General features: G+C 38.0%; 3 protein-coding genes and 1 non-coding gene across 8 annotated transcripts in view; 1 reads left to right on the top strand and 3 right to left on the bottom strand.

Annotated features, from left to right (window-relative positions):
- Positions 1 to 12,861, bottom strand: part of amot (angiomotin) — a 50,541-nt gene extending 37,680 nt beyond the window's left edge. For 3 of the 5 annotated variants that reach the window (XM_007244457.4, XM_007244458.4, XM_007244459.4), the window contains exons 1-3: positions 12,407 to 12,750; positions 12,033 to 12,155; positions 10,129 to 10,179 (exon numbers count right to left, since the gene is read on the bottom strand). In XM_007244457.4, coding sequence (XP_007244519.3) covers positions 10,129 to 10,179; positions 12,033 to 12,120 — 139 coding nt within the window. In that variant the 5' untranslated portion in view covers positions 12,121 to 12,155; positions 12,407 to 12,750. The other 2 variants (XM_049466722.1, XM_007244461.4) reach the window with 2 other exon arrangements.
- Positions 12,862 to 14,341: 1,480 nt separating this feature from the next.
- On the bottom strand, positions 14,342 to 23,408 carry pgk1 (phosphoglycerate kinase 1). Its single transcript, XM_007244463.4, has 11 exons — positions 23,245 to 23,408; positions 20,295 to 20,345; positions 20,048 to 20,203; positions 19,321 to 19,465; positions 18,125 to 18,228; positions 17,882 to 18,001; positions 16,639 to 16,753; positions 15,816 to 15,995; positions 15,524 to 15,701; positions 15,233 to 15,331; positions 14,342 to 15,058 (listed from the first exon to the last, which is right to left on the bottom strand). Exons 1-11 carry the CDS (start codon positions 23,307 to 23,309, stop codon positions 15,018 to 15,020), a joined length of 1,254 nt encoding a protein of 417 aa, XP_007244525.2. The 5' UTR covers positions 23,310 to 23,408; the 3' UTR covers positions 14,342 to 15,017.
- Positions 23,409 to 24,636: 1,228 nt separating this feature from the next.
- On the bottom strand, positions 24,637 to 26,246 carry LOC103037916 (cytochrome c oxidase subunit 7B, mitochondrial). Its single transcript, XM_007244464.4, has 3 exons — positions 26,120 to 26,246; positions 24,988 to 25,109; positions 24,637 to 24,874 (listed from the first exon to the last, which is right to left on the bottom strand). Exons 1-3 carry the CDS (start codon positions 26,154 to 26,156, stop codon positions 24,800 to 24,802), a joined length of 234 nt encoding a protein of 77 aa, XP_007244526.1. The 5' UTR covers positions 26,157 to 26,246; the 3' UTR covers positions 24,637 to 24,799.
- Positions 26,247 to 26,705: 459 nt separating this feature from the next.
- trnal-caa (transfer RNA leucine (anticodon CAA)) lies at positions 26,706 to 26,815 on the top strand. The gene is made up of 2 exons: positions 26,706 to 26,743; positions 26,770 to 26,815. It is a non-coding gene; the product is annotated as a tRNA-Leu (tRNA).
- Positions 26,816 to 27,788: the final 973 nt, after the last annotated feature.

Genomic DNA, 27,788 nt, shown 5'->3' with positions numbered 1-27,788 from the left:
CCTGTGACCGCAAGGCAGCCCTCAGGGGCGGGGTTATTTAAATGAGTAGGAGATCTCCACAGTCTTTCTCCCTCCTCTGGACTCTACTGCGCAGACTCTGGTCTCAGAATCGCCAAAATGGCGGAAGATTTTGGCTTCATTTTCATTGAATGAATGGGAACGGCGACACGGCGTCCATCTTTATATACAGTCTATGGTCCAAACTAATTCAGGATACGCGGTGCAGCAATCCTGCAAAGTTAAAAGTTAGTTAATGTGTAATATCACACACACACACTTCTCCATTCTTCACCAGTAAAAAAAACAAAGGAAAAGCAGCATGCTTCACAACCAGACTTAGTTTGTGTCCTGAAACCCGCCCAGCAGTGACACATCCTGGCCGAGACGTGATTAATGCTGTCTTTCATGGGTCTACGTGAATGATGCTGAACCTCACCCGTGTGATTGTGTCTGAAACACGGTGACACATTCCACCGCAGATGTGTCTGTCTGTACTGCCTGAGGTTGAGCAGGCGTGCGCTGAGCCACATGGCTCTTTAGGAGGCGTTGGGTTACTAAAGCTTGCGGGCAAGAAGGCTGGTAGTGCACACTATCTTTATACAGTTCCTTTCCTTTCAGAAGACAAAGCTTCGTGTCGGAAGACAGCAACAAAGACTTTCGCACAGCAGAGAGGTGATTTCAGTGTCAGTGACATTAGGGTCAAATCCGGAGATTCTTTGGCTCTGACTGGAGCAGATCTGAGTAATGTTAAATACATTCCTCATCAAAGAAATAGTTGCAAAAATAGTTGCACCCAAAAGGAAGTGTAAGATAACAGTTACCATTAAAAAAATTTAGACCGATATCTAGGGATCTGATCACATTTTTTGGCCCCAAGTCAAAGCCCAAATCTTTTGATACTGATACTGAGTCCCCATCCGATTATTTAGTACGATCAATGCAGTACTAAAAGAACACATCCAAGTTGCCCCTTAAGGTTTTACAAAATTATGTTAAAAAATATAGTTTAATAAGTTTTAATCTATGCATAGTTAAAAAAAAAAAAAAGTGATGCATATTTCCTGTAAATCTTTAAAAATAATGGCCAAGTAGCTTAGTATTATAACTCTTGATATTTGTAGCCATATACTGACTTACCAGGTAGGGCTGCAACTAATGATTATTTTGGTAGTCGACTAATCTGACGATTATTTTTTTGATTAGCGGATTAGTCAAAGATTATTTCTGCCATCTCTAAAAACAACAGAAACAGCAGAAGATGAGGTTTAAATGGCATTTAAATATCTGAATGTTGTTCAAACATAAACATTACTGTTATTTAGTGACTTAATATGTTATCTGTTGTGTTTGGGCACTTTTGGAGACACAAACTAAGTCTTGCGCTTTTTTCCCCCAGCACTTTGTGTAATGCAGTACTGGTTTTAAATAATCGACATTGTCGTCTATATTGACTAATCGTTGCAGCCGTATTACCAGGTTAAACTAATTAAGGAGGACACATGCATACACATATATACGGAGGGAGAGATAGAGTACGTTTTTCCAGTGCTGTGGCTAGTTGTACTGTACAGAGCTGTTCAGTGAGAAATAAAAAATAAGCTATACCTCAGTTGGTAACTAGACTAGTGTTCCATCTTTCCCGCGCTACCTGAAAATGTGCCACTCATAGAAGCCCCTTGCTACTCGTTCACACTGAATATGGGCCATAGAGTTTTAGAGCCGACTAGCACTAGACTACTGTGTATTTCCATGAGCCCTCTCTCCGCTTTCTCTCCGTGTTGTAAACGTGCAGTGTTTACAACACAGTTGTATGGACAATGTAACATTACATTTTTGATAAATGTAAAACATGCCTGTAATGAAGACCAAAAGTGCTCTTGCATCGTACAAAATTGCATCCCACTCAATTACAACAGGTCTTCTGGACACACGATAAGTGACAACAAACCATTGAACTTGGTGCTGACCACAGTGCCTCCTTTCACAGATTTGTTGGTTGTCTTCACCACAACAACAGCAGGTCTCCGCATGACAGTTTGGCATGACTACCCACAAAGTTTCATTACTTTAATTTTTTTCCTTCTGGGTGCAACTACTTTTTCAATTAGCATAATTTGGGAAACATGTAGCCTTCATGTGTTCACAGATTTTGTAAGACAGAGCCTAGTTCAATCACTGCAATACTTTCAGATGGCCTTCACTCTGGTCTACAGCACGTCTCCCTAAAACACAGCCTCATTGTAAAACTTAAATAGAGAGAGTATAGGCTTTTGGTGTTGCAACCGCTCAGAGGAGAGAAAAAAACAGAGGCAATCGGGTGATTTCTAGGCTGAGTCAGCAGGCAGAACTTTGGCCTCCCGCAAAAGAGAGAGAGAGAGAGAGAGAGAGAGAGAGAAAGAAAGAGCAGGGGGTGGGGGTTAGAGGAAGAGGAGAGATGGAAAGAAAGATGGAGAGAGAGAAAAAAAAAACGAGAGAGAGAGAGAGAGAGAGAGAGAGAGAGAGCTGACATTCCTGCACTGTGAGTCAATACCGCTAGGCACTTTTCTGGCGGACATTCACTACCTCTACAACTAAACAAAGCCCCAGCTCACTTCATGCACTGTTCCGACGACAGGAAGAAGGAAGAGACAGTCCGGCTGCAGCGCGTCCAGATTATAAAGCTGTAGGTTTCTCCTGATTGTGCCTTGAGCCGTACTTTGACCCATGGCAACCACACTCTTAAAAGAAAAGGTGCCAAAAAGGGTTCTTTGCATCAGTGCCAGAAAAGAAGCACTTTTAGCTCCCAAAAGAGCCTTTCAATGGGCAGGCCTGTAAAAGACTCCACATATTTGATGCAGAGGTGTGAAACATAATTATTTAATTATTGTGATAGTTATTATTGTAACAAACAATGCAATTTTAACTATTCACTCTAAGAATCAAGAGATAATTGAGTTTAACTAGATTCCTTGAATCAAAATCTGAACAAAACTCTGTTACACCTCTTTGAGTGCAAGTTTTAACATAATCTGGCACAACTGGACCACTTTGTCTGTCAAAATATTGCAAAACATATGCATTGTGAAATTCTGTGAGTATCAGGACACATTATTTGTTTGTCACATTGTCCACAATCTTAATTAGTATGATTACAATTTATGAATTATTATTTTAATGAATGATAGACGCTGCATTCTTTTTGGTACAAGCTGCTTAAGTTAGGTCTGCCACAACATAAATTTTGTCAATATGAGGCCCCAGAAATAACTACAATAAACAATATTGTCATATGTCAAGACCATATTATGCCAGTAATACATAATGCAATGACAACCTTTCAAAGAGCAGTAAACTTTTTAATATTAAGAATTGCTCAGACATTTGAATATCCTAAATTAATGAAACATGTTTTAACAAATCACATAGCAGCTTGTTCATTTTAACTCAGCCTAATCTCACTAAGCAAACACAACGGACAATATCTAGGTCAGCAAAACTTTTGTAAAACAAAAAATTGTAATTAGGATTATGGCCATATACTATATTAAAAATTAATAACATAATGCTTGTGACAAGCCTAGTTCTAGATACTTAGTTGGCTCAGTGTTCTCCACCATGTTACATCTCTTGATGCAGGAAAGTCACAAGACTATATAAAGTCGCATGTTTTAAAAGGGACAAGCTTAAATTGATTGAAGGTTCTAAATTTCCCCAGTCTAAATTAAAGCCTTACAACCAAAAGCGCCTTAGGCACCTTTGCTTTTCATTAAAAGTGTGTGGTAACCAGTAGGAGAATACAGTAAACAAAGCCAAACTTACAGTTAAAATGAGGAACTGAACTGATAGGAAACCCACTCAATAAAAGCATCATAAAAGTAGCAGCAGTGCCCCACTGTTTGGAGCCGTTAAGAGCTTTCATTACCTTCACCTAATAAAGAGAAGCACCCGGGCCTGCTGAACATTCCTCATAACTTAATCTCTTGCTTTGATTTCCAATAACACATGACTGCATTCCTGCCCTATGTAACGGTGCGTGTCATTCAGCTCTGCCTTGCGCAGCCACCCCCCCCCCCCCCACACACACTCAACCACTCACCCACCCACCCCAACAGCATTCCTCAGAAGAGCAATGGTGACATCCGTCAGCAGAAGCCCCACTCATTCCCTCTGAGGCCCTGTTAATTATTGAACACATATCCCTTTATCAGAAGATCTACTGAATATCTATCTGCCCATTTAACTGCTTATGCTCAAATCCAGTGGCCTGGATAAAAGTTACACAAACCAAATTATTTATAATCAGGCAAGAACTGTAAGAAATCATGAGTAGGAGAAAAAAAAAAACTCAGCAGATTGGGGAAGTTGATCAGCAGAGAGGAGGTTTATGGAAAGAAGCCAGGGATGCGAATCATCAAAAATGTGCAAATGCACAATAGTCACATTGTGAATGTGCACTGTCAAACAAGGCAAATTAAACCATACACATGCTACAACAAGCTACAACTTGCTTGATATGAAAATATAATTCACACTATCTGCATTATACCATACCAATATTGTTTATTTAATGATTTAATTCCAATCTACACAGAGTGCAATACAAATATAATCACAGTTTGGAAGTAGACATCAATCTATATTTTGATAGAAAAGGTTTTGTTGATACAGTTATTCAACACTTTTCCAATATTGTAAAATACATTATTTACAGCATCTATCACTGTTGATGGTAGTTAAAAGGTCGATTAAATTAATTGATGCATTTATTTTTCTTTAATTTGTAGGCACAGACGTAGGTTGTGGGCATTTACTGCAGTTTTTGAGTGTCTTTTACATAGTCAATATTGACAATGCAATTATATCATATTAACAACACTGTTGAAACATACTGTGAAATGCATATCATGCCCATTTCTCCAAGTCCTAATTAATTCATTGATTTCTGGTGAAATATTTTGCAGGATTCTTTTTAACATACAGCTCAGGAAAAAAATAAGAAACCACTTAATGATGTTTTTCTTGATTTTACTAAATTGAAACCGCTGGAATATAATCAAAAGGATGATAGATCATCACATTTATCAAACCAAGCTAAACTGCTTGAAATTTTGTACCAGCATTGGTAGCCAAAAGTGTGTAAGACTGGTGGAGGAGAACATGCCAAGATACATTAAAAACTAGGGTTTTTCCACCAAATATTGATTTCTGAACCCCAAAACCTTTATGAATATGAACTTGTTTTCTTTGCATTATTTGAGGTCTGAAAGTTCTGCATATTTTTGTTATTATAGTCATTTTTCATTTTCTGCAAATAAATGCTCTAAATGACAATATTTCTATTAGGAATTTGGGAGAACTGTTGTCCTACATATACCTATACCTCAAACATATACCTATAAATAGCAAAATCAGAGAAACTGAAGTCGTCTCATATTTTTTTTAAAGAGTTGTATACATTTTATATTTTACAGTACAGTTTCCAACATCATGCAGTCCTAATGACAGTTTTGTATAAAGTTTGGTTCTGGTCACAATCACAGTGGACTATAGCAGCATTATAAAGTGTGCTAGTAAAGGAGTCAAACATATGCTATATTCATCATCAAGCAACAGTCATCATTCATTCATTTTTAACATGTAGGCCAAATATGCTGCCCTCCTGGGACCACTTTCTTGCCCAGTATGAAACAAAACCAAGCCAGTTAAATTACCTACTGCACTCAACTTTGAGCTCCTGGAAGAAAAGCCATTCCATATTAAAAGTTTTTTTTTTTTTTTAAGTTTAACTTACTTGCAAATCCAGAAATTTAGTAGCATTAAACAACATAACCCAAACTCCCTCCCCAAAACCACCAGTGTGCACAAACCCCCAGCCATTTACCTCCTTCACTCAGTCCAGCAGCTCCTCTGCAGGCTCCACTCAGCGTCCACAGACTCGGACTTCATTAAAACTCTACTCGAGCCGGTTCCTACTCGTTACATTCACGAAAAAAGTTACGATAAAAACAGGGGCGAGTCCGACAGTACGGTGGGCACTCTCTCTTTCTACTTTCTGCCAACATATCATGTTCAGCTCGCTGAAAAGCGGCGTGTTTTCGCCGTGCAGAGCGCTATGAGCGGAATGCATGGACGATTAGCCCGGGCATCCAGTGCTAGTAGAAAGCCCAGCCCCTTTTTCAGAGGCCGGGGGATGTTTAGAGGGCTGAGAGAGAGAAAGCCCTCCTCCCTCCTCTCTTTTCCTCTCTCCTCCTGAGAGAGAAAGAGGGGAAAAAAGAAAGAAAGAAAGTAAGCCACTGCTCTGTTTGGCTCTTGGCGACGTCGCTCAAGCATTACATAGCAAAAACGACAAAAGGCTTTTGTGTGACTGAAGCAGGGAGCTCGCAATGCTGTACTACTACACACACACATACACAGACAGAAAGAGCCACTGGGTCTCTACACTTTCACCCAGTGCTAACCTGTTGCACACTGACTGACCAAACAGCCACAACATTCCTCATCCAGCTATTCACTGCAGCTTATGGGAAAGTATGTATTGTCTAAGCCTAAGAGATTCTCAAACTTTTTAGACCAGATACCACCAATGACCAAACTAAAATTCCATTTCACAGGTAAAAAGCTCTGCAAAAAAAGAGACCACTTAAAAATGATGAGTTTCTATGATTTTACCTAATTGAAAACCTCTAGAATATAATCAAGAGGAAGATGGATGATCACAAGCCATCAAACCAAGCTGAACTGCTTGAAATTTTGCACCAGCAGTGGCATAAAGTTTTCCAAAAGCAGTGTGTAAGACTGGTGGAGGCGAACATGCCAAGATGCATGAAAACTGTGATTATGTTAATTTCTGAATTCTTATAACTTCGATTTCTGACGTGTTTACTTTGCATTATTTGAGGTCTGAAAGCTTTGCATCTTTTTTTTTGTTATTTTAGCCATTTCTTAATGGAATTTCTGAGAAATGTTGTCCAAAGTTTATAGGATAAAACAACAATGTTTATTTTACTCAAACATATACCTAGAAATAGCAAAATTAGAAAAAACTAATTTAGAAACTAAAGTGGTCTCTTATTTTATTCCAGAACTGTATGTACCACACACATGCTTCTACACCATACATTAGATGTGTAACCCACACACATACAATTTTCAGATCTTCAAATATTTTGAAAGTTGTTCTTCACCTGTTTTGTGGGTCTTGCCTGCTTTTGCAGTGTGTAAGTTAGTATGGTAAGTTGTTCGATTATTGTTTTAGGTTAATACAGTATTCCTACTTAGCCATCAAGGATTTAGTCAGAGGAAAACAACAAGCGTGCCAAGCAGTGAACTAGAGTGTTTACTATTTTATTTAGCTATTAATTGTAATGCAGAAACTGTTGTGAACTGTTGGTGACTAGATGATGTAGCGTATCTTGTGGTATTCCACAGGGTTTTACTCTAGGGCCAATGAAACTAATGTTAATAATGTTAAAACTGTAGTTCTGAGAGTGAAGGCCTAAAGTGTAGTCTTACATACAGTTTCTAATGGGTAAAACACTAAACACAAACAAATGTAATGTTAGGAAAAGTACAGGTGGAAACTTTATTGTTAATATTTTAATGCAAGCTGATTTTTTTTACCACCTTAGGATGCTTTGAGTTTCACAGTTCAGGAATCACTAGTCTAAGCTATTTCATAACCTGTGTCAAAGCAACTTTAAAAAAATAATATAAGTACTCTGGAAAAGTGGGCTAGATTTTGTTCAGCATTTTTTAACTTACAATGCATTTTATTCAGGTATTAAACCGACCCTGACATTTATATTATTAAATAAACTTAAACTACATATCGTTACTAGTATTTTACCACTATCCTAGTCATTGTGAGAAAAAATGCTTTGGTGATGCAAATTAATCATTTTTTTGGATCATTACTTATAACTTAGGATAAGTTAAGACAGTCTGTTGCAGTTTAGTCAAAAGGCTGAATCTGAAGGCCCAAGGTTTATCCCTGGCTTTCAGAGGTAATGGCCTAAACATTATTACAAATCTATTGATGGACCTGAAAACAACAGTGCAGAGCAGACCGAGTCCATGAATTTCACAGAACATAATTTCACAGAACAAAGGCCAGAGGTGAAAATCCCTTAAATAAGAATTAAAATACTCTTAGTTACAAACAGTGTTTTTAAAGCTGTTATAATGGGCAAAAGACATCATACTAAATACGGACCACTTTCACTTGTTCAATCAGTCTGCCTCAGTCTTCAAAAAACTGACTGGGTATAAACGGTGAGTTGCAGCTTAAATATGTTATGTTGATCACATGCCTTCTTGTCATTCTTGGTTTTTCACACACTTGTATGGTAAAGCCTGGCTCTTTATATTACCGATTACAGTTTGTCCCACTGTCATGTACATGAACCAGCCATTAACAATGCTGAGTCACAACACTGAGTCAGTCCCCCGTTTGCCGACCACTATAGGTTTGACTAATCGAGACATTGACTCAACAAGACTTCTGCTGGTGTCCCATGGAATCTGGCCCCAAGGTACAGATGAAGATGATCAATGTAGTTTCCGCACATGCTGGCATAATTCTAATTATTATAAATAGAACACCCATCTTGCTACAAAACCTCAAATTATGAAAGTTTAGGACAGTATGAGCAATGCAAAAAAAAAAAAAAAAAAAAAAAGAAGAATAAGAATAACAATAACAGTGTTTTACATTTACTTTAACTTATTTCATTGCAGAAAGTATGGACCTAAGATTTTTTATGTGTTGTCTGGTCACAACCCCATTTAATGACAGACCCTAGCTTTTAAAGTTAGTGTTCATGACGGTCTGGATAATGCTTTTATTCTTTGGTTTAGAGTACGAAGCATCCATTTCTTCCCAAAACACCTGGATTACTGGTATGACTGATGACGATGCATTACATTTCAGTTGCAGAGCTGAAATGTAGGATGTATATTAACAAATAAAATGAAGTTGACTAGACAAAACATTATTTTGTTTCATAGTGTTTGCAACAAAATAAGTATGTAAGAAAAAAAAATGTTAGAATTTTTTTTTTTGTATTTTCCATACTGTCCCTGTTACTGTGACCTTTTCTAAATTGAGGTTGTCCATAATATATTTTGACAATAGATTAATTACTTAATTTCTTAAAATATATTTTTTTATTTGTTACTTAGTTGACTAGTCAATATATTTTTTGTCATAGTTTGAATGATTTCAGTATTAATCTACAATGCAGATTTTTTAATATATAATGAAAAAACACAATTTAAAGATGTCCAGACTTTTGAATGGCACTGTACATATACCAAAAACAACACTGGCATTGTTAATACCTTAACACTACAATAGTTTATTCACTAGCTGAGTCAGCAGAAAGGCTCAACAGCTAAACTCCCATAAGATTATACCCTATGTGTCAGTTTCCTAAACACACCTGAAACCTGGTCTACATTAAACAGCTAACATTGATGAGTCAGTCGATTCATTGTTGTCTATGCCCATTAAATCAGTCTGGTGTGACTGAATCAAGCCATTAAACTAAAACCTTCAAAATAAGTAAGCCAAGATAGTATCCCTGCTCAATGGGCATTTTTTCTGTAAAGTGCTGACATCCACAGCCTTGCACAAGAAAAGCACATGACTCCCTTTCTGAAAAATATGATACTTGCATTTAATCAATAACGTGTGATCAGGTAAATGACTGGCTAAGAGTGAAAGGTTAAGGCTCCAATTCAGGCTTTAAAAAAGGTAAAACACTTGAAGGAAATAAAAATCACTTAACAAATAAATATATTTAAAAATGTTTTAAGTAAAAGCGAAAAAATCTCTTTCCCAAAATACTTGATAGGCCTTTGAAACACACAGAATGTGGAGTCAGGCATGCACATCGAGACATCTACCCCATTTACTTTTCTTTCCACAAAGAAAAGACAGTGGCTGAGCATGAGGAGTACTGTGTATATTGCCTCATGACACAACCACACACACTTGCACACACACATAAAGGCCTACACACCCTGTGGGTAATCATCAAAGAGCTGAAGAGCTCAATCCTTTGAAACAACTCTTCTATTGGTGGATTAAATCCTCTGTTGATAGACAAACAAGCTACAGAACCAATAAAATTTTAAATAAAAAGTCACCTAAGAGTGAATCCGTGATTTCCAGTAGCTCCAGTCCAGAAACTTCATTTTCTGTGAAGAAAGAAGATTTTTTTGCAGTGAACAATGAATTACTCATACTGTTGGTTGTAATATTGTAAACAGCACTCGAGCACCCCCTTGTGTTTAAAGAGTAAACGGTTACAGAACGTAAAGTGAAAAAAAATCAACTATTGCAAGCTGTTTTATCCTAAAATGACACCTGGGATAGTCCTAATTTAGAGTTTAATAAAAACACATATTACAGACCTCTGTAAAGTACTTTTTACTACACTGACACATTTCAGATATCAACTTTAAAATACTCACTGGTAGTAACATTAGATATACAAATCTATAAATATAAGTAATCCAGACTACGAAGGAACATAAGGAATCATGTAGTAACTTCAAAGTGTTCAACAAACCAAATCACTGATTTAAATTATTTAAATGGGCTTATCTGGGATGCTTTTAACTTGCGGTTTCTGAGGCAGGTAACTGTGATAACCTTATCCTGTGTAACAGAGGTTACTCTTGGGCTTCCTTTCCTGGAGCAGTCCTGATGAGAGCCATTTTCATCATAATGTTTTGTTGGTCTTTGCTGCACTTAAGGATTTACGGACCTTTATTTCTTGAAGCACTTATTTTTTTACTTAGTTGAGTAGTTCTTGACATAATATGGATTAGAACATTACTCAAATAGGGCTATTTACTCTTCACAACACAACTGATGCTCTTAAACACATTAAGAGGAAAAGAAACTTAAGTAATTAACTCTTGACGAGGCTCAGCTGGTAACTGAAATCCGTTAGAAGGTGACAACCTCATAAAGCTGACTAAGAAAATGGCAAGATGTGCAAAGCAGTCACCTAAGTAAGACTAAGGCTACGTTCACATTACAAGCCACATTGCCCAAATCCAATTATTTGCTCAGATCATCTTTGGCTACATTGACGATTCATATTCATAAATGTAAGTGACCTGTATTTGTGTGTAATGTAAAGGAATATGTCTCTGAAACACCTCACATGCGCACATTGATGTGTATTAACATCACCTTCTTCAACAACAAAAAACATATTTGAGAGACGACTCGTAGCTTTATAAAAGTAAAATAGATGCGTTAGCAGCTAATATGTGGAGAATCTTTTGCTCAAGTGGAGAGAAAACAGCTGGTCTGAAGTACATGCTCAGTTCGAGGAGGTGAAAAAAATTCATGTGGCTTGTGTTTGCTGTTTTTTGCAGCTGTAGTTGCACAGCTGAACAGAGAGATGCGTAAAAGCAAAAAGACGTAAAAATTTTGATTTGACCATTCACAGTCATGTTTCATGTCCATTGATCTGATATGTATCAGATTTAGGACCACATATGAAAGTGACTCAAAACTGATTCAAAACAATTGGCACATTCACACAGCCATGTAAAAATCAGATCTGAACCACATTGAGCAAAATATCAGATTTGATTCACGTCAGCCTGGTAATGTGAACATAGCCATCTAAGTCTGCTTTGAAGAATCTAAAATATAAAATATATTCTGCTTTGTTTAACACTTTTTTAGTGTTTATCCAATATTTACATGTTGACTTTAGTTGTAATCTACAATGCAGGCTACATAATGAAAAACCACTGAATTAAGGTGTCTTCAAACTTTAGAATTGTACTGCATATCTGGAACTACAATTTTGACTAAAAGGAACATATAATTAGGAACATATTATAGGTAATAGCACTAGTTAGAATATATTTATCAATAAAAGTGCATTTCAGTTGTGTTGACGTCTGAAATAAACATTTTAATAGTATAAAAACACTGAGATTTTAAATTAGATTTTTTTTACTGTTTGAGACTGTTTAGGCTAAAACAGCTTGCCATAGTCAAAACATACAGCTCCAGTATTTACCTAAAAAGCTCTGAGCGTAAAGAGGAAAGCCAATATCAGCCATCCACGCTGAAACCTCGTCTGGGTTCCACTCCTCTACTGAAATCATGGCTTCATCCGCGCCTGTCGCTGCACATGCCTTTTCTAAAACAGAAAACACACAAACAAAAGAGTTGCTTAACTCAGTTTACCATGTTTAGAGTTAAATATTATCCAACTCATAACACAGACAGGCTAAGCACAGGGTGGTGGAAAATATCCGCCCTCGCTTCACGTGTGAGATTTTACATGAACGTGACGAATCATCTCTTGCAGTGACTTGTACCAGCGGTCACTGCAGAGTACACACACAACAAAAAAAACACAAACACGCAGCTACAGATACTTATACTCACATCCAACGGTGAGTGAACAGGCTCGGGCTGGACCTCAGAAGATACGCAGCTACAGGCTAAAAACTTTACTTTCCTCGCCGAGCTGGTCTTCCTAAACCCCCCACAACAGTTTAAACACCCCCAGTCTAATCCTTTCTCCCATTTCACCCTCTTTCCCGCTCTCTCTCTCTCTTTCTCTCCCTCTTCTCCAAGCTCTTATTCAACACAGCAGCAGCAGCACGAGCCTTTTGTGTCGCGCGCCCAGTTGTTCTCTCGATGAAAGGACACAAACACTGAAGGACCCAGACAGCTCTGCTTCCTCTAAAACCAGCTTTAAAAACGCCGGACTGCCCGTTACAGCCTTTACAGCACTCTTATTACCTTATTATTTTCTTTCTTAGTTTGTTTTTTTTGCAATTTCTTTGAAAACCCGGCTTCTTCTCACTTTCCCAGCTGTTTAGAGTAACCTGTTGTCACAGCAGCTCACCTCAGCAGGTGAGGGCGGGGCTAATTAGTGCATTGCATTATGGGACATGTAGTTCAAACAACACTACGAAAAAAATAATTGACATTACAATTAATGAAACGCACCTGTAAACTCAAATGAATGTATAAAACACTCTGTTACGTGGTTTACACTACTTTGATTAACTTATTATTTTCTTTCTTCCTTTGTCTTTCCTCTTTCCCAGCCAGCTGTTTAGAGTCACATGTTGCCACAGCAGCTTGCCTCAGCACGTGTGGGCGGACCTAGTAGAGCGCACCCATTGCATCATGGGGCATGTAGTACAATAAACAGTCCACTACTAGCTACTACAATACCTGTTTGCCAATACAGCAAAGAAATTAGGACTCGAGGCTATGCATTTATAGAGTGGGAATTATTTAAATATTTTAAATAATTCATATTTAAAATGAATGAAATACACATGTGAACTCAAATGAATGAACACCCTGTTTATCATTTATACTCATTACCTTATTATTTTCTTTTTAGTTTTTTTTCTTTGGAAACCTGGCTTCTTTCCTCCTCCCCACTCTTTTAGCATCACCTGTTGTCCCTCTCCGTTTTCCCCTCTCTGACAAGTGGAGTCAAGAAGGAAATTTGAACATTGAGGAGACATGTCGGTGAAGGGTTGCAAAGACTCATGAGAACATGTGAACAAGATAAAGATCGTATTCGGTGGATGTTAAAATTGGAAGGGGCTTCAGGCACGTCCCTCCTTTCAAAATTTTGTTACTTTTAAAACACCACTTAAATTTCTTACATTTTTTTGTTTTTATTTTGGGGTATTTAAGCCAGCATACATAGCAAGTTTTTTGTTCATGTCTACACTACACGCTGAGCTGGAAGTTGTATCCATATTTACTACCCACTCAACATCAGACAGTTATCCAATTTACTGACATGCCAGAAGTCATGAGCAAGAAATATGTTAACTTATCAGTGTTACCTCAGGACACAGCTCTGAAATACCCAAACCTGTTTAAGTTGTGAAATGCTACCTTGTGACTGAGATTGAACAATGGCCAGTGTGCTCATGACAAGGAGAGATGGATTATCAGAATTGAACTGAGGCCTGAGGCAAGGGGTGCAAGATGGACATCATTTTCAATTTCCAAAGTGGTGCAGCATTTAACTTCTCTATACACAGTCTCATATGTATCAGACATATATCACAGAAGGCACAGTGGTGGCTATGATCATGACTGGTTGCATCTGGTGAGAAAGGTCTTTCCAAACAAACTAGTGACAGAAAGAAATGACATACATATTTAATGCAGGGGACCGAACGTGCATATCTTACAGTTCAGTGCTGTGTCATTTATCTTCCATAAGACAAGAAAAAAGTCATGATACTGGTTCTTGTTTCCCAACATGTGGCATTGTGTGAAGAGTATAGTATAGTACACATCATATACATAAATAAGAAATGAATAACAGATTCAGATTAATTATTTTCACTTTTTTATTTATATTCAATGACAGACTACCTGGGTCAGCCCATCTGTGAGAACCCACTGGGGAGAATTTATCTTACCGTAAGCAATAGAACCAGGATGACAAGTGCATTATGAGGGGGAAAAAAGTGTCTACAGTTTCACATACAGTTTCTGCAAAGAGGCAACAAATATAAAATATAAACTCTACAGTAACATCACACACACACGCCACATTTTCATCTTTACATGTTCGATGTATGGTAAATACTCTTATTAGTTATACAAGGAGGACACAAATAGACACATACATAAACTAACACTTCAGCAGGTGAAACAAATGACAAATAGAATGAGAGGTAAACCTACTAACGGCACTAAGCTGCAGGGATTACACTCTTCTTACTGGAAAACAGAGCAGAAGGACCCAGTATACTGTCTGTGTGAGTGAGGCCTCCCAGTAGGCAATATGGTAATAACACATTGGTGGAGTAACTGAACATTTATGAAGAACCAGTGAGAGAGTCCAGCACTGCACACCATCAGCCGTTGATGCAGCAGAGAAAAGGGTATTCGTCATTTGCGTCCCTGATAGGTGATAGTGTCGAACAAGCGCTGAGTGAATGAACAAGAGCCACGGCCTCTTCAGGGTAGAGAGCACTCCAGCTTCAGCAGACCAAGCACCAGGTCTTTATGCACTGCTGAGGGCATCTACACCAGGCAGGACTTTACCTGTGAATGGTGCAGAACAAAAATATAGTTTATAATTAGTAAACTGTCAGTCACATTCACATGCATGCTCTTATATTGTTACTCAATTGTTATTAGTGATGTAAAGCAACATTATGCACACACCCACACCTACGCACTGTAATTCACCTTCCTTCCACTCCAGTAAATACTCACCCTCTAGAAGCTCCAGACTAGCTCCACCTCCTGTGCTCACATGGCTGACTTTGTCCTCAGTGTCCCACTTAGCGCAGCAGGTAGCTGTGTCTCCGCCACCTGAGAACAAGAGCCACAGAAAAATAGCAGATTATGAGACTCATCAAGCTGGCCAATGACTATTTACATTCAGACACCCCACATACTGACTTGTACTGATTGTGCTCAAAAGTAGTATGCACTAGTGTGAACATAACTGTAAAAGGTTTTACAAGCGCATATCTGAACATGTCAGTGTTTTACCATACTTACCAATGATGGTAATGCAGCCGTTTTTGGTCACTTCTACAACTTTGTCCATCAGATTTTTGGTTCCCTTAGCAAAGTTGTCCCACTCAAACACACCAACAGGTCCGTTCCACACAATCTGCTTGGCTCTGCTCACAGCCTCTGAATAGACCTTGGAGCTCTCAGGACCACAGTCCAGACCCTAAACCACACAAAAAGAGAAGACAACTTTAAAACATGAACGAAAAATGTGTTCCTCAGCATTAATTCAGGCAAACAATAACTGAAACAACTGTCCATTTTTTAAACATCCTACCATCCAGTCAGCTGGAATGCCAGCTTCTACTGTAGCAGTATTGGTCTTGGCATTCTCATCAAACTTGTCTGCAATGACAAAGTCGACAGGGAGAGTGATCTTGACGCCATTCTTCTCTGCCTTGGCCATAAGGTCCTTCACGATTTTGGATCCCTCCTCATCAAACAAAGACGTTCCAATCTGTTCCAATAAAAAAGGAGAACACTTAGCTGGAAACAGGATAATGGTTAAATAAAGGTTTCAGTATCTTGTAAACATTAGAATACCTCCTGACAGTGGAAAGTAATGAAAAAAGGGCAATTGGGTGCTTGTTTGTAATGTTTAATATTTATACAAAAATAAATATAAAAATATAAAATATAAAATGCTTTCACTTTAATGTAGGCACCAGAATTTTACAAAATGTGATAAAGTCTCATTTACAACACTGCAGAGGGCTTTTGATTTGAAACAATTGATACAGGAAGTGCAGCCATGAAATGATGCCCAACTCAGTATTTCTATAATTATCCAGACAAAAGAGAGATAGAAAGGAAGACTAAACTAGAAACTAAGACAGATAGTGGAAGCACACATATTGTTGCCTGCACTTACATGCTGGACACCACCACATGCCATGGAGTATTTTGTTAGTACCATAGTAAAGTCATACTGAGACCACATAATGCCACAATAGATCACATATTTTGGTCTGAACAGGTCTTAATTTGGTAACAATTAAAATCCTGTAAATATGGTTGTTCATCTCAGAAATGGATGCTACCACCTCAACAAATTGATACATTAATAAAAATATGAATAGCACTTCTTTAAGGCCACTTACCTCCATGTTCTTGAGAACCTTGAGGAAGGTGAAAGCCATGCCACCCCCAATGATCATCTCGTTGACTTTGTCCAGCATGTTGTTGATCAGCTGAATCTTATCTTTGACCTTGGCCCTGCAAACATCATTGAACCATTAAGGACAACAGGCACAAACTACATTCATTTCACATTTCACTGCAAGTGTGATACTGGAGTGTTTTGGGTTTGGGATGGGTGTGAAAGACACAATAAGATCTGGAGAAGATTTGCAGGCCTGGATAAACTGAGGCCAATGTTTACACTGTTTGCACAGATTATACTTGGTGTGTCTGGCTTAACGCCAGTGACTGAGTTCACTCAACACTGAAGTAATCACTGCAAATCAGCACTGGCCAATGAGCATGCAGGGGCGTATTTGGTGTTGTAGGGGTCACTTTTACAATAGTCTTACAAAATCAGCTACCATTTATGAAACATCTCAAAATGATTGGACATTATCTTTTCTCTCAAACCTCACCTGAATACAATCATCTGCTCTTAAGATAAGATTTCCAAGCTTAACTGTCAACTATTTTTTTGTGAAAATGAGCTGACCACTCAAAGAGGCCTACTTATCATTTACTGAGATTCTTAGCTAACCAGGTTCTGGTCAAAAAACAGAACCCTTGTGATAAAGGGTCATTGCACAACAGACAAGCATTGTTATAGACTTTGACCTTCTTCCAAAGGGGACAGGTGTTTAGCTGCAGTTTGTGCAGTGGTAGGCCCCTGCAGTCTGCTGGACACTTGTTTAGTATGATTTAATCCAGTTAAACAGGGCACTGTCACACATGTGGCCAGATTACATAAGAAGATAAACCTATCTATTCCTGGACTGTCACTGATGCGTTCATTGAAGGTTCTTCACAGTTAATGAATTGTAATTTTTTCACTGGCTTGAATTAGGACTCACAAAGTAGGATTAATATATATTTTTTGATCAACCTCCTCCCTACCATTACGGGACATGTAAAACTTTGTATTGTTAATTGATTTTGTTTTTAATAGCCTACAGTCTGTAAGGTTTACCCAATCTCACATTTTGAAGGTTTGTGAATGGGGTTGTGGTTAACTACAAAACTTGTCATAAGTTTTTAGGCATAAAATTTTTTTTTATATAGATTTATCTGAACAATTTATTAAGCCTGTCTCAACTGCATACTACCCAGAAAGTATATACAAAATATCTTGTCTGTGCTTATATTAACAGTGATGAGACTCACCCTCCAAGGATGGCCAGGAAAGGTCTCTGTGGTTTCTCCAAGGCCATGGCAAAATAATCCAGCTCCTTCTTCATCAGAAAGCCTGCAGCCTTCTGAGGAAGGTCCACTCCCACCATGGAGCTGAAGTAAAGAAGAAAAAGGTAAAGTTATCTTAGTGGAATATCCATATTTACAATTCCTTTCATACCTACTGAAATAAAGATAAGCAGTGTTAAAACTAAACTTCATGAAACAGAGGTATACCTGTGGGCTCTGTGTGCGGTTCCGAAGGCATCGTTAACGTAGATGTCACCCAGCTTGGACAGGGAGGCCCTGAAAGAGTTTATCTCCTCCTGAGATGCTTTGGTCTGAAGGGGGAAGAATTACAAACTCTTATGAGCCAAAACATCATGTATTTAAATTGCATTAAATAAATTGCATTTATTTAAATTGTACTAAAGCCAAAAACAAAAAGTTGGTTACTTTCAACACTTCAACAAAAGACTGCAGAAATAATCATATTCATATACCATATTCACAATTTAAATCATATCGCCCCAGAGGGTCATATCAGTTTAGCTTAGATCGGATTTCTGCTGCAACTCCTGAACTAGAGTTGTAGAGTGGGTTTGCAAAAAAAAACCCACTCTACAAAAAGCATCATCTCCTACTGTACCATCATTAGAACCCCAGAAAGGTCATCGGGTCATGTGTGTGTTACCCCCACCCTCCCCCCTTCAACTTTCTTCATCTCTCCTTCCCTACACTGCATTCCAGTCAGGGCTCTGTGGACCAGAAAAGCAACACGTTCACTCATGGCCACCTCAGTGCCCTTCCTGTAAATGTCAAAAGGCCAAGCATACACTTCAGCAATGTCCAGCTGCAGCCTCTGCCCTTTCAGAGTGGTAGGCATGCAGACCAACCTTGTGTTTGTTTAGTATGAGATCCAGTCTATTCACTCTGCTATGTTTCTGCTGAGCTGTTCTCTACAATGATTAATCTGAATGGACGGTTTTGCTGAATGGACAAATGTATCAATTGGGCGAGTGTGGCATTAGCACGAGAACCACAGGTGCAGTACAGTTTTGCCTAATCATGTGTAGGTCCCCTTTATGCTGCCAAAACATCTCTATCTAACATACAAATGTTAACTGAACATTATTGTTATTATAGGTAGGTTTTGAATCAATTGCAACACTCAAATTATCAAATAATCTATGCAATTTTAAACCCTAACTAAGTACTATAATGGACTAGACAGTGATGTCTATTGAACAATTACGCACTGATTTATTAACCGTTCTCAAAACTGCATGACCATCAACGCTTATTATATTAAAGCATGAACAATGCTAGCTTGTTCTCTCAACGGCCCTATTTTTCACATCAATTCCAGGTATTTAAACTGTCTGCTCTCAACCAGACAATGACTAAGCATTTTATCCCCGTCTAGTCCTCACCTTGTTGCCTGCAGCATCTTTGCCCTTGCCCTCCTCAGCAACGTGGAAGCGAAGGTTCTCCAGGAGAATAACGGAACCTGCAGCAGGATCAGCACAGGCCTTCTCCACTTCTGGACCCACACAGTCTTTCAAGAACGTAACATCTCTGAAAGACATAGGAAAGGAATATAAATGCAGGCAAAAAACTTACCTCTTACATGTAATTATGATTCCATTGTTTAAAAGGTATGCACAGAGACCAGTGATAACTAAATCTGATATTATTTCTGTTTATTAATAAGAAATAATCTACAGCTACAGCAGATACAAGAGTCTTCATCCATACTACTGCATGATGCAAATGCCTGTGACGGAGAACTTGATTCCACCATATAATGCTGTTTCTTTATTGTTCCTTTTTGTTTCAAGGCTGCCGATAGTGCACCTCAACTTTCTGTAATTGGTCTGAAAACAGGAACCATCTAAAAATTGCATTCACGCTGCAGACAACCTAGACCACAGTTTAGGAGATCCAGACTTAGAACACCTCTTTTGGTCAAAGAAAAGACAGCACCTAACCAAACAAGGTATATATTCTATATACATCTTAGTTCTTTGTAATCTCAATAGGTGATGAAAGATAAAGACTAATAGTCAGTGCTCATTGTCCTACATGTTTGACCCTGTGTTTAAAGATTAAACTCTATGTTGCATGACAGATAAAAGCTGTACCATACAGTTCACCTACTTCCCCAGAAGGGTCTTAAGTTCTGCAACCACAGGCTCCAGAGAGTACTTGTCAGGCATGGGGACACCATCAGGCCGGCCCAAGTGACTCATCAGCACCACAGCTTTAGCACCGTTGTCTAAACAGTGCTGGATGGACGGGACTGCAGCTTTGATCCTGTGTGGAGAAAGAATTATATATAATAGAACGATATAATAAAATGACTGGAATTATTATGATAAGAATGCTGCAAAAAGATGTAATTTACCTCTGGTTGTTTGTGATGGCCTTGTCCTTCATGGGAACGTTGAAGTCAACCCTGCATTAAAAAAATAAGTACTTAGTATTCAGTAAACTTCAAGCAGAAGAGATATAACCGGTTCATTTTACAGTTACTTGTAATAATTTGGTTTCGGTCATAGCTACAAGGGGTGCAAAAATAAATGTAGCTCATTAAATGATTAGGAGAAAACTGATGACCATAACCAAAGCTGTAAATTAAATTATTCTCTTGACTAGCTAAAAATGAATCTAGAGCTTACAGATAACTTTTTTCCACAAATACAAATAGAGTACTTAAATTACTAACTTTACTATATAAAACATTCTATTTTTCTATACCTGTGGTTGAATGGTGGTTGAATAATTATCTTAAGAAGAACATAGTATCAGGATGTTTTTATTTATGTTTTTGATAATTTTTTATATTTGTACTTTTGGGTTTAACAAGTTATCATAGCAAAGATGTAGAACAACAACTTGACTAAACATTCCAATAGAGCCTTTTCATTACTATAGCACTGCAACACACAACTGCTCATATAAGGCCTTTTAAATCGTATCAAATATCACTGCTTTTAATATTTCAGTACTACAGCAGCCCAAAAGGAGGCAATGTTCGTACCACCAGTTTTTGCAGCACATACTATGTGTCTTACTGAACTGACTCAGTGCTGATTAATCAGAACAGAAACTATTAGTTTTACAGCACTGGGATTTTATGAGTCTGTTCATTTCCATGATGCTTCTGAGCATGTTTTAGGAACAAAATGAGTATAATGAGCCAGGGTGCCTCTTAGAGGTTTGCAGTTCATCTGCATGCGGAAAGTTTCTCTACCCCTCATTATGTGTCACTGGGAGCTCCCAAGAACACACTTACTTATATGCACGCACACTATGGCACGTTCACACAAGATCCCCTGCTACAGCGGCTTACGTAACACCTAGCCCCCTCCCTTCTCTATGCCCCGCATCAGCCTGGTGCTCTCAGGCAGAATGAATGATCAGCCCTGTCTGCCATTCTATTGATACCCAAGGCCATTGAAACAACACATGGTAAAGCTGTGGCAGTAAAGAAGGATGGATGACTCCAGCATTAGAAGGACACATTATTACACTAAAAGTTGGAATGACGTTTAAAGGCTGCATCCATACCAATCCTTGGGAAGTTCTTTCATGAGGAAGGGTGAATTGTAAAGACCATCATTAGAACCCACTATACTTATTTATGATTCTAGACACCACTTTGAAGTTACAATTTTAATACATCATGGAAGCCTACATACAGGCAAAGACCCAGTCTATCAGCACACATCATCCCACTTGTACAATCAGCTGGTTATTCTTTTTTGTAACCTAATGTCTTTTAAAGGTAATTTGTACCCCAAGGAAGCCTCTATGTGATATTCTAAGCCCTGTTGCTGTCTGATGGATTTGTGATCCACGGAAGTCTATAGACCATAATGTATGCCCTATTATTTTTATTAAAGATCATTTGGGATCCATGAAAACCTAAAATCCATCATGTATGCCCTATTTATGACTATTGGTGATTATTTGTGATTCATGGAAGTCTACAGACCATCATATATGCCCTATTCATTGTTACTGGAGATCATTTGTGACACACAAGTTTACAGACCATCATGTATTCCCTTTTTATATATTTATTGGAGATCATTTGTGATTCAAGTCTACAGCCCATTATAACCCAAAGAAGCCTACAGCTGGAATTTTGTACACAGTAGCTTGCATTATTAGGATTTAACATCACAGAAATGAAAAAGAGCCATTGTACTAGTCATTAAGGTGGCATTTGTTATCCATGGAAGTCTACAGACCATCATGTATGCCCTATTCATTTCAATTGGAGATCATTAGTGATCCATGGAAGTCTACAGACCATCATGTATGCCCTATTTACTTCTAGATTTAAAGAATTTAAAATTATTAAAATAAAAAAGAACTGTTGTATTAAATTTGACTTACTTGTAGCTGTGTAATATTTCTTATACTTCTGTTTTTATTTATTTCAAACAATATTTCAGTGCTTATAACACTGTTTTTTGCTTGTTTGATGAGATTAATTAATGTGCGTTTTCCTGTATATTGCAATCACTTTGAAACCAATAAAACATTAAATAGAAAAAAGAGCTGTCGGACTAGTCGTTAAGGTGGCATCCCCAGCTCTAAACAACACTCAGATAGAAGGACACATAATTATGTATTAGTATGTCCTAAGCAAGCCTTTATAACCTATGTATTTTAGAGATATTCTATTTAGAAATGGTAAAACTGGTGAAGCCCACGCAGGCCTCAGCGTTCTGCTCAGCTATGCTAAACAGTCCATCCTGCTGGCCGGTATTCGTGATATTTCAGGTACTAAGAATGTTTAGTGACCGATAAAACACATGAAATTTAGTCACAGACGTAAATATTATGACACTGAGGAGATATATCTGACGATAGATCGATAGTTCTGTAGCTTAAGCCGAGGTTATGTTCTCCAGTAGAGGGAGCAAATGGTGAATTCCTCTTAAGTTTATCTTTAATATTATTTAGACACACACAAGTACATTTATAAGCGAATTTAAAAAATATGTACAGTTGCTGGACGTTAAGGAAATGTGAAAGGTTGCCTAATAAAGGCCGTAAATGGGGGTCTTACAGGGATATTGCAAAAACGTGATATGTGACATGCCAGCTTGCCCACTTCCTGTGGGCTGAACCGCTACCATTCATTCTGATGGAGTTTTAACACTGCAGAGTGTGTAATTCAACAAACCAGCAGGAGGATTCTCTAAATATACACATACACAAATATATAATTACATTTTCAGGGTAATATCGCAGCTAAAAACGTAAAATTTTAAATTAATATTATAAACTGTAGTCATAGCAGCTAACTATGTTAACTGTGCTGTGAAAAATAAACTTACCTCATAATGACACGCTTTCCCTTCACGTCCACCTTGTCCAGGGTGAGTTTGTTGGACAGAGACATGCTGGCTGTGTGTTTTCGGTCTTACTGCTTGATTCCTAGCGATCACTGGCTGTTCAACCTGCAGACTCTGAAGCTGGTAGTTCCCGAATGAAAATGACCTTAGCTTCATGCTGACGCCCTCAAAGTGGGCGGGTCCGTATGACACAGCGAGCAGCCTATTGGCTAGTTGCAGTAAAGGCACGGGCGGCCATTCATTGATTACTGGACGCGCGGGCTGTCAATCAAATAGTCCACGCTGCGTCACACTGCGTCTACTGAATAGGTAGCTTACTTATTTTAACCCGTTCTAATTAAATATATGTAAAACTTTAAACAATTATGATGAGTACAATTCGTGGATTTAATACATAGTTTGTATAAAAGTTGATAAAATATATTTTTTATAAAAATTAATAAATAAAAATAAATTTCTAAAATGCACAAAAGCGACAAAATAGTGTTGTTCTACAATACAATTAGTATCAGTTTATATGTAAAAATGACCAGTATTTTCTATGGATTTGTTTTTCATTGCCAGCAGCCAGTGCGTCCACATGGCACGTAGTCCATGGCTCTGCCTGCATATGAAGATGCAATAGCGACATCCTGTGGACCTTTTACCTTTTAGCATGAAAAATATTTTTAATTCCTTCTCAATTCAGTGTAGAAATCCATCTTCACATTGTTGTAAAGATTAATAACGCATTAAAAAGTATATAAGCAATTACACAATTAAATCTACACTAATTTTACATGCATTCATTGGAGGCGTCAACCGATTTAAGAAATATTTAAATTAATAGATGATAAAGATTTCTGTGATTGATCAAAATGAATCACTATTTCTTCAAGTATTAGCTTTTGATAGTGTATTTAAGATATGAATTAAACAGCAGTGTTAAATCACAGAGTTGTATTGTTGGTGACAATGGCTTGTATTTTTTTATTAATCACAACAATACTCTGTGACTAAATCAAGGATAAAATCGTGATTACATTTTTTTTTAATTCTGGTACTCCTGGTAGACTACTTTTTTTTTACTGTATTATAATATCCCAGGGTAGCTTTTATGTCTTTTAAACTATACTATTGTAATGTGCTGAGTTACACTGAAGAAATAAACGTTAGAGTTGCTCCATATTCCACCTTCAACAGTTTGAAAAGAGGAAAAGCGCCATTAGTTGTGTGTGTTTGTGCATGACCACATGAGATAGCGAGAGAGAGAATAAATTAAAAGGTAATCTACCTTCTTAAGAAAAGAAAAGGGGAGGAAAAAAAATCCCCAAATGTTTACCATAGTGTCTTTCAGTATTGAGCCACAAATAAATTCACAAAGTTACAGCAACACATTGTGTTAATTAATTTATTACATTTTTACAGACATGCCAAGCCAAAGGACAGGGCTTAGGTACACAGCGTATCCATTAGAAACATGGAAAAAGTTCAGAATGTTTTGGGTTGATCCATTTCTCTATTTCCAGGCAAAAGGAAAACTGCTGGGTGGCATCATTTACTCCTTCCATTCCTTAGGCTGCACCTTGCCCACAGGAGACAGATTCCATGCAATGCCAGTTGACGTGATTACCTGTGAATGATGAACATAATCATTATACAAAACTTCTGGAACTTCTGGAAGATCATGATAGAATTCATATATATCTGGGCTGGACACAAGATGAAGAAAACTGGTGAACTCACATAGCCCCAGATTGCAGCACAAAATGTGGCACCGCCAATCAGCAGAGGTAGGCCATATTTTGAATGAAAGTCTGGGCTCAGAGTTGAGCTATTTCGCACAGCAATCTGACGAGAACCTTGACCTAAAGAGAAAGAGGAGAAGAAAAAGACATGGCTTTCCAAGGTTACAGCATTATTCCATGTCATTGAGGAGTAAAACATCAATGTGCACTGAGCACTGTTGTCTTTACAGTGACTAAGTGAATACTGGGTGAAATTGTGGGGGGGATCTGAAATGAACAAAATTGACATTTAATAAAAGACACTGACCTTCTAGCATCTATATACAATTTTTGATTAATACGAGTTACATAATTCAACAGCAGGCCAGTGCAGCCCCATATTCAAGTTAAAACAACAGATATTATATGGCTGCAAACATCACTCAAGATTGAAATAAAATAAAAGGTTAGCTCTACATACACACACATACATACATGTTGTCTGTCAATCTTTTTCACAAAAACTTTTTTTCTTTTGCATTGTAACAAAATTCCATTATGAATGGATCAATACAAAACAATACATTCAATCCATTGAATTACATACTGAATTAAGAAAGATGAGAATGTTTTTGAATGACATTTACAAAAATCAGTGTATACAAAGGACATATATAAAAGGTGATTTCTGTCATTTCTGTTGAATGTCTAACATATTACATTGAACTTCAAATAAATTACCTATAGAGAGTTCATTTAAAATAAGCTATAATTGTAGTCACACTGTGTGAATCAAGTGTGGACTTGAACTGACTTTTACTGTCTGCTAAGGTTACCACACCAGAGCAGGACTAAAAGAAACGCCAGGAAATCAATAAAAACCTACGATAATATCTAGCACCACACACCGTAAATTTAATGAAGGTTAGTGGCTCCAGATTTTCCAGACCTGCTTTTGTAGCTACTTAAGGAAACCTAGGCTAAGGCTAGCGCTAGCTTAACTAGCTAACCTAGCTACATCAGCTAGAGGCAGGCAGCTCTGCTCTCCTTTGCAGGTAAACTAAAGAGAATTAAAGCATTGCTGGACGCCTCTACGCCACGTTCCATTTCAGGTAACCTTTCCTAAAAGAAGAACATGTAATAGATTTTACCTGTGAGGTTCAGAGCAGCTTTGGCGAAGCGATACATGCTGATTTAGTCTGTTTCGTTCACTGGCTGAATACCCTTGAACGGTCTAAAACAAAATGGCAGGTCCCACACGCCGGATATCCGCGGATGTCTTAAAGCGCAGGCGCATACAGTGCTTGTTGTGGGCGCTCGAAACGCAGCTGTGCGATTCGCTGATCTACAAATCTCTGCCACCAAACATATACACATACAGATCATTTATAGCGCGCTGGTTATAGAACATAGCCGAATAACCAACAATATTGTTATTATCCGCAAAAATGTGGTTGATTCAGTGCGTTATATCTGGTCTTAAAATGCTATTAGCTAATCCAACATATATTAACTAGCCAGCTAACTAGTTAATCTGTCGTGGATTCGATGCAGCTATCGGTCAATACCTGCTAGTTTAAAGAACGGTTAACATTATGTAACCTAGTTAGCTAGCTTGTTTAGCAAACAGTTATTTGCGACCCCTGAAGTAAAATAAAAAAATATGGAAGAAAATTTAAGAGAATTAGTCCTGGTAGGTCATATAAAGGCGTCGATTTGATCAATTCATGTTGCCGTGTCAGGATGGCCGAGTGGTCTAAGGCGCCAGACTCAAGGTTCAGTCCTTCCGTTAAAGCGGGTATTCTGGTCTCCGAATGGAGGCGTGGGTTCGAATCCCACTTCTGACACATACTTTTATTTTCCACTTTTACACGGTTAAGCTGCATCGGTAAAAAACTAAAAAGACCACTTCAGTTTCTGAATCAGTTCATCTGATTTTGCTATTTATAGGTATATGTTTGAGTAAAATTATTGTTTTATTCTATAAATTACGAAACAAATTTATCCCAAATTCCAAATAAAAATATTGTCATTTGAAGCATTTATTTGCAGAAAATGAGAAATGGCTGAAATAACAAAATAGATGCAGAGCTTTCAGACATCAAATAATGCAAAGAAAATTTCATATTCATAAAGTATTAAGAGTTAAGAAATATTGATATTTGGTAAAATAACCCTTCTTTTTTATCACAGTTTTCATGCATCTTGGCATGTTCTCCTCCACCAGTCTTACACCCTGCTGCCAAATGTTGCCCCTCATCGCAGGACTTCGAACTGGCATTTTCAGCAGGATAATGCTCACCCACAGACAGGCCTTGGCCCGCCAGATTTATTGCTGGACAAGCGTTTATGGGACCAATTGGGATGCCAACTTTGGCAATCAACAAATGTGCAGGATCTACAGGACCAACCGATACATCTGTTGGAAGTGTGGGTGAACACACAGCTGTGTGTGGACCAAAATAAGCGCACACATGCAATCAAGATGTGTGCTCACTTTCTCACGCAATCTGCTAGAAAACCCAGGCATCCTGACAAACACCTGAACAGCTGTGGGCGTGGCATAAAGAAAGGCACTATCTTGACACGCTAACCCATTCTTAAATCTAGGCTCTGGCTTGTGCAGGATAAAAAAAACACAATGAGCATTAACATTTTCTCTGTCTTTTCCCCCTCTATCCCACTATTTCCATTTGTCCTCCTTTATGCCTGCCTAAAATCGTGTTGTTTTTTTTGTGTGTGTGTGTGTGGGGGGGGGGGTGTCTGCCTTCAACTTGTTATGTAAAAACTTGTGACAGGCCTACTACTACCGTAGTTAGG

This window comes from Astyanax mexicanus, chromosome 17 (assembly GCF_023375975.1).
Source record: "Astyanax mexicanus isolate ESR-SI-001 chromosome 17, AstMex3_surface, whole genome shotgun sequence".
Classification (NCBI taxonomy): domain Eukaryota; kingdom Metazoa; phylum Chordata; class Actinopteri; order Characiformes; family Acestrorhamphidae; genus Astyanax; species Astyanax mexicanus.
Note: the sequence above shows the minus strand (reverse complement) of the source record. Positions and strands in the feature narration are given on the sequence as shown.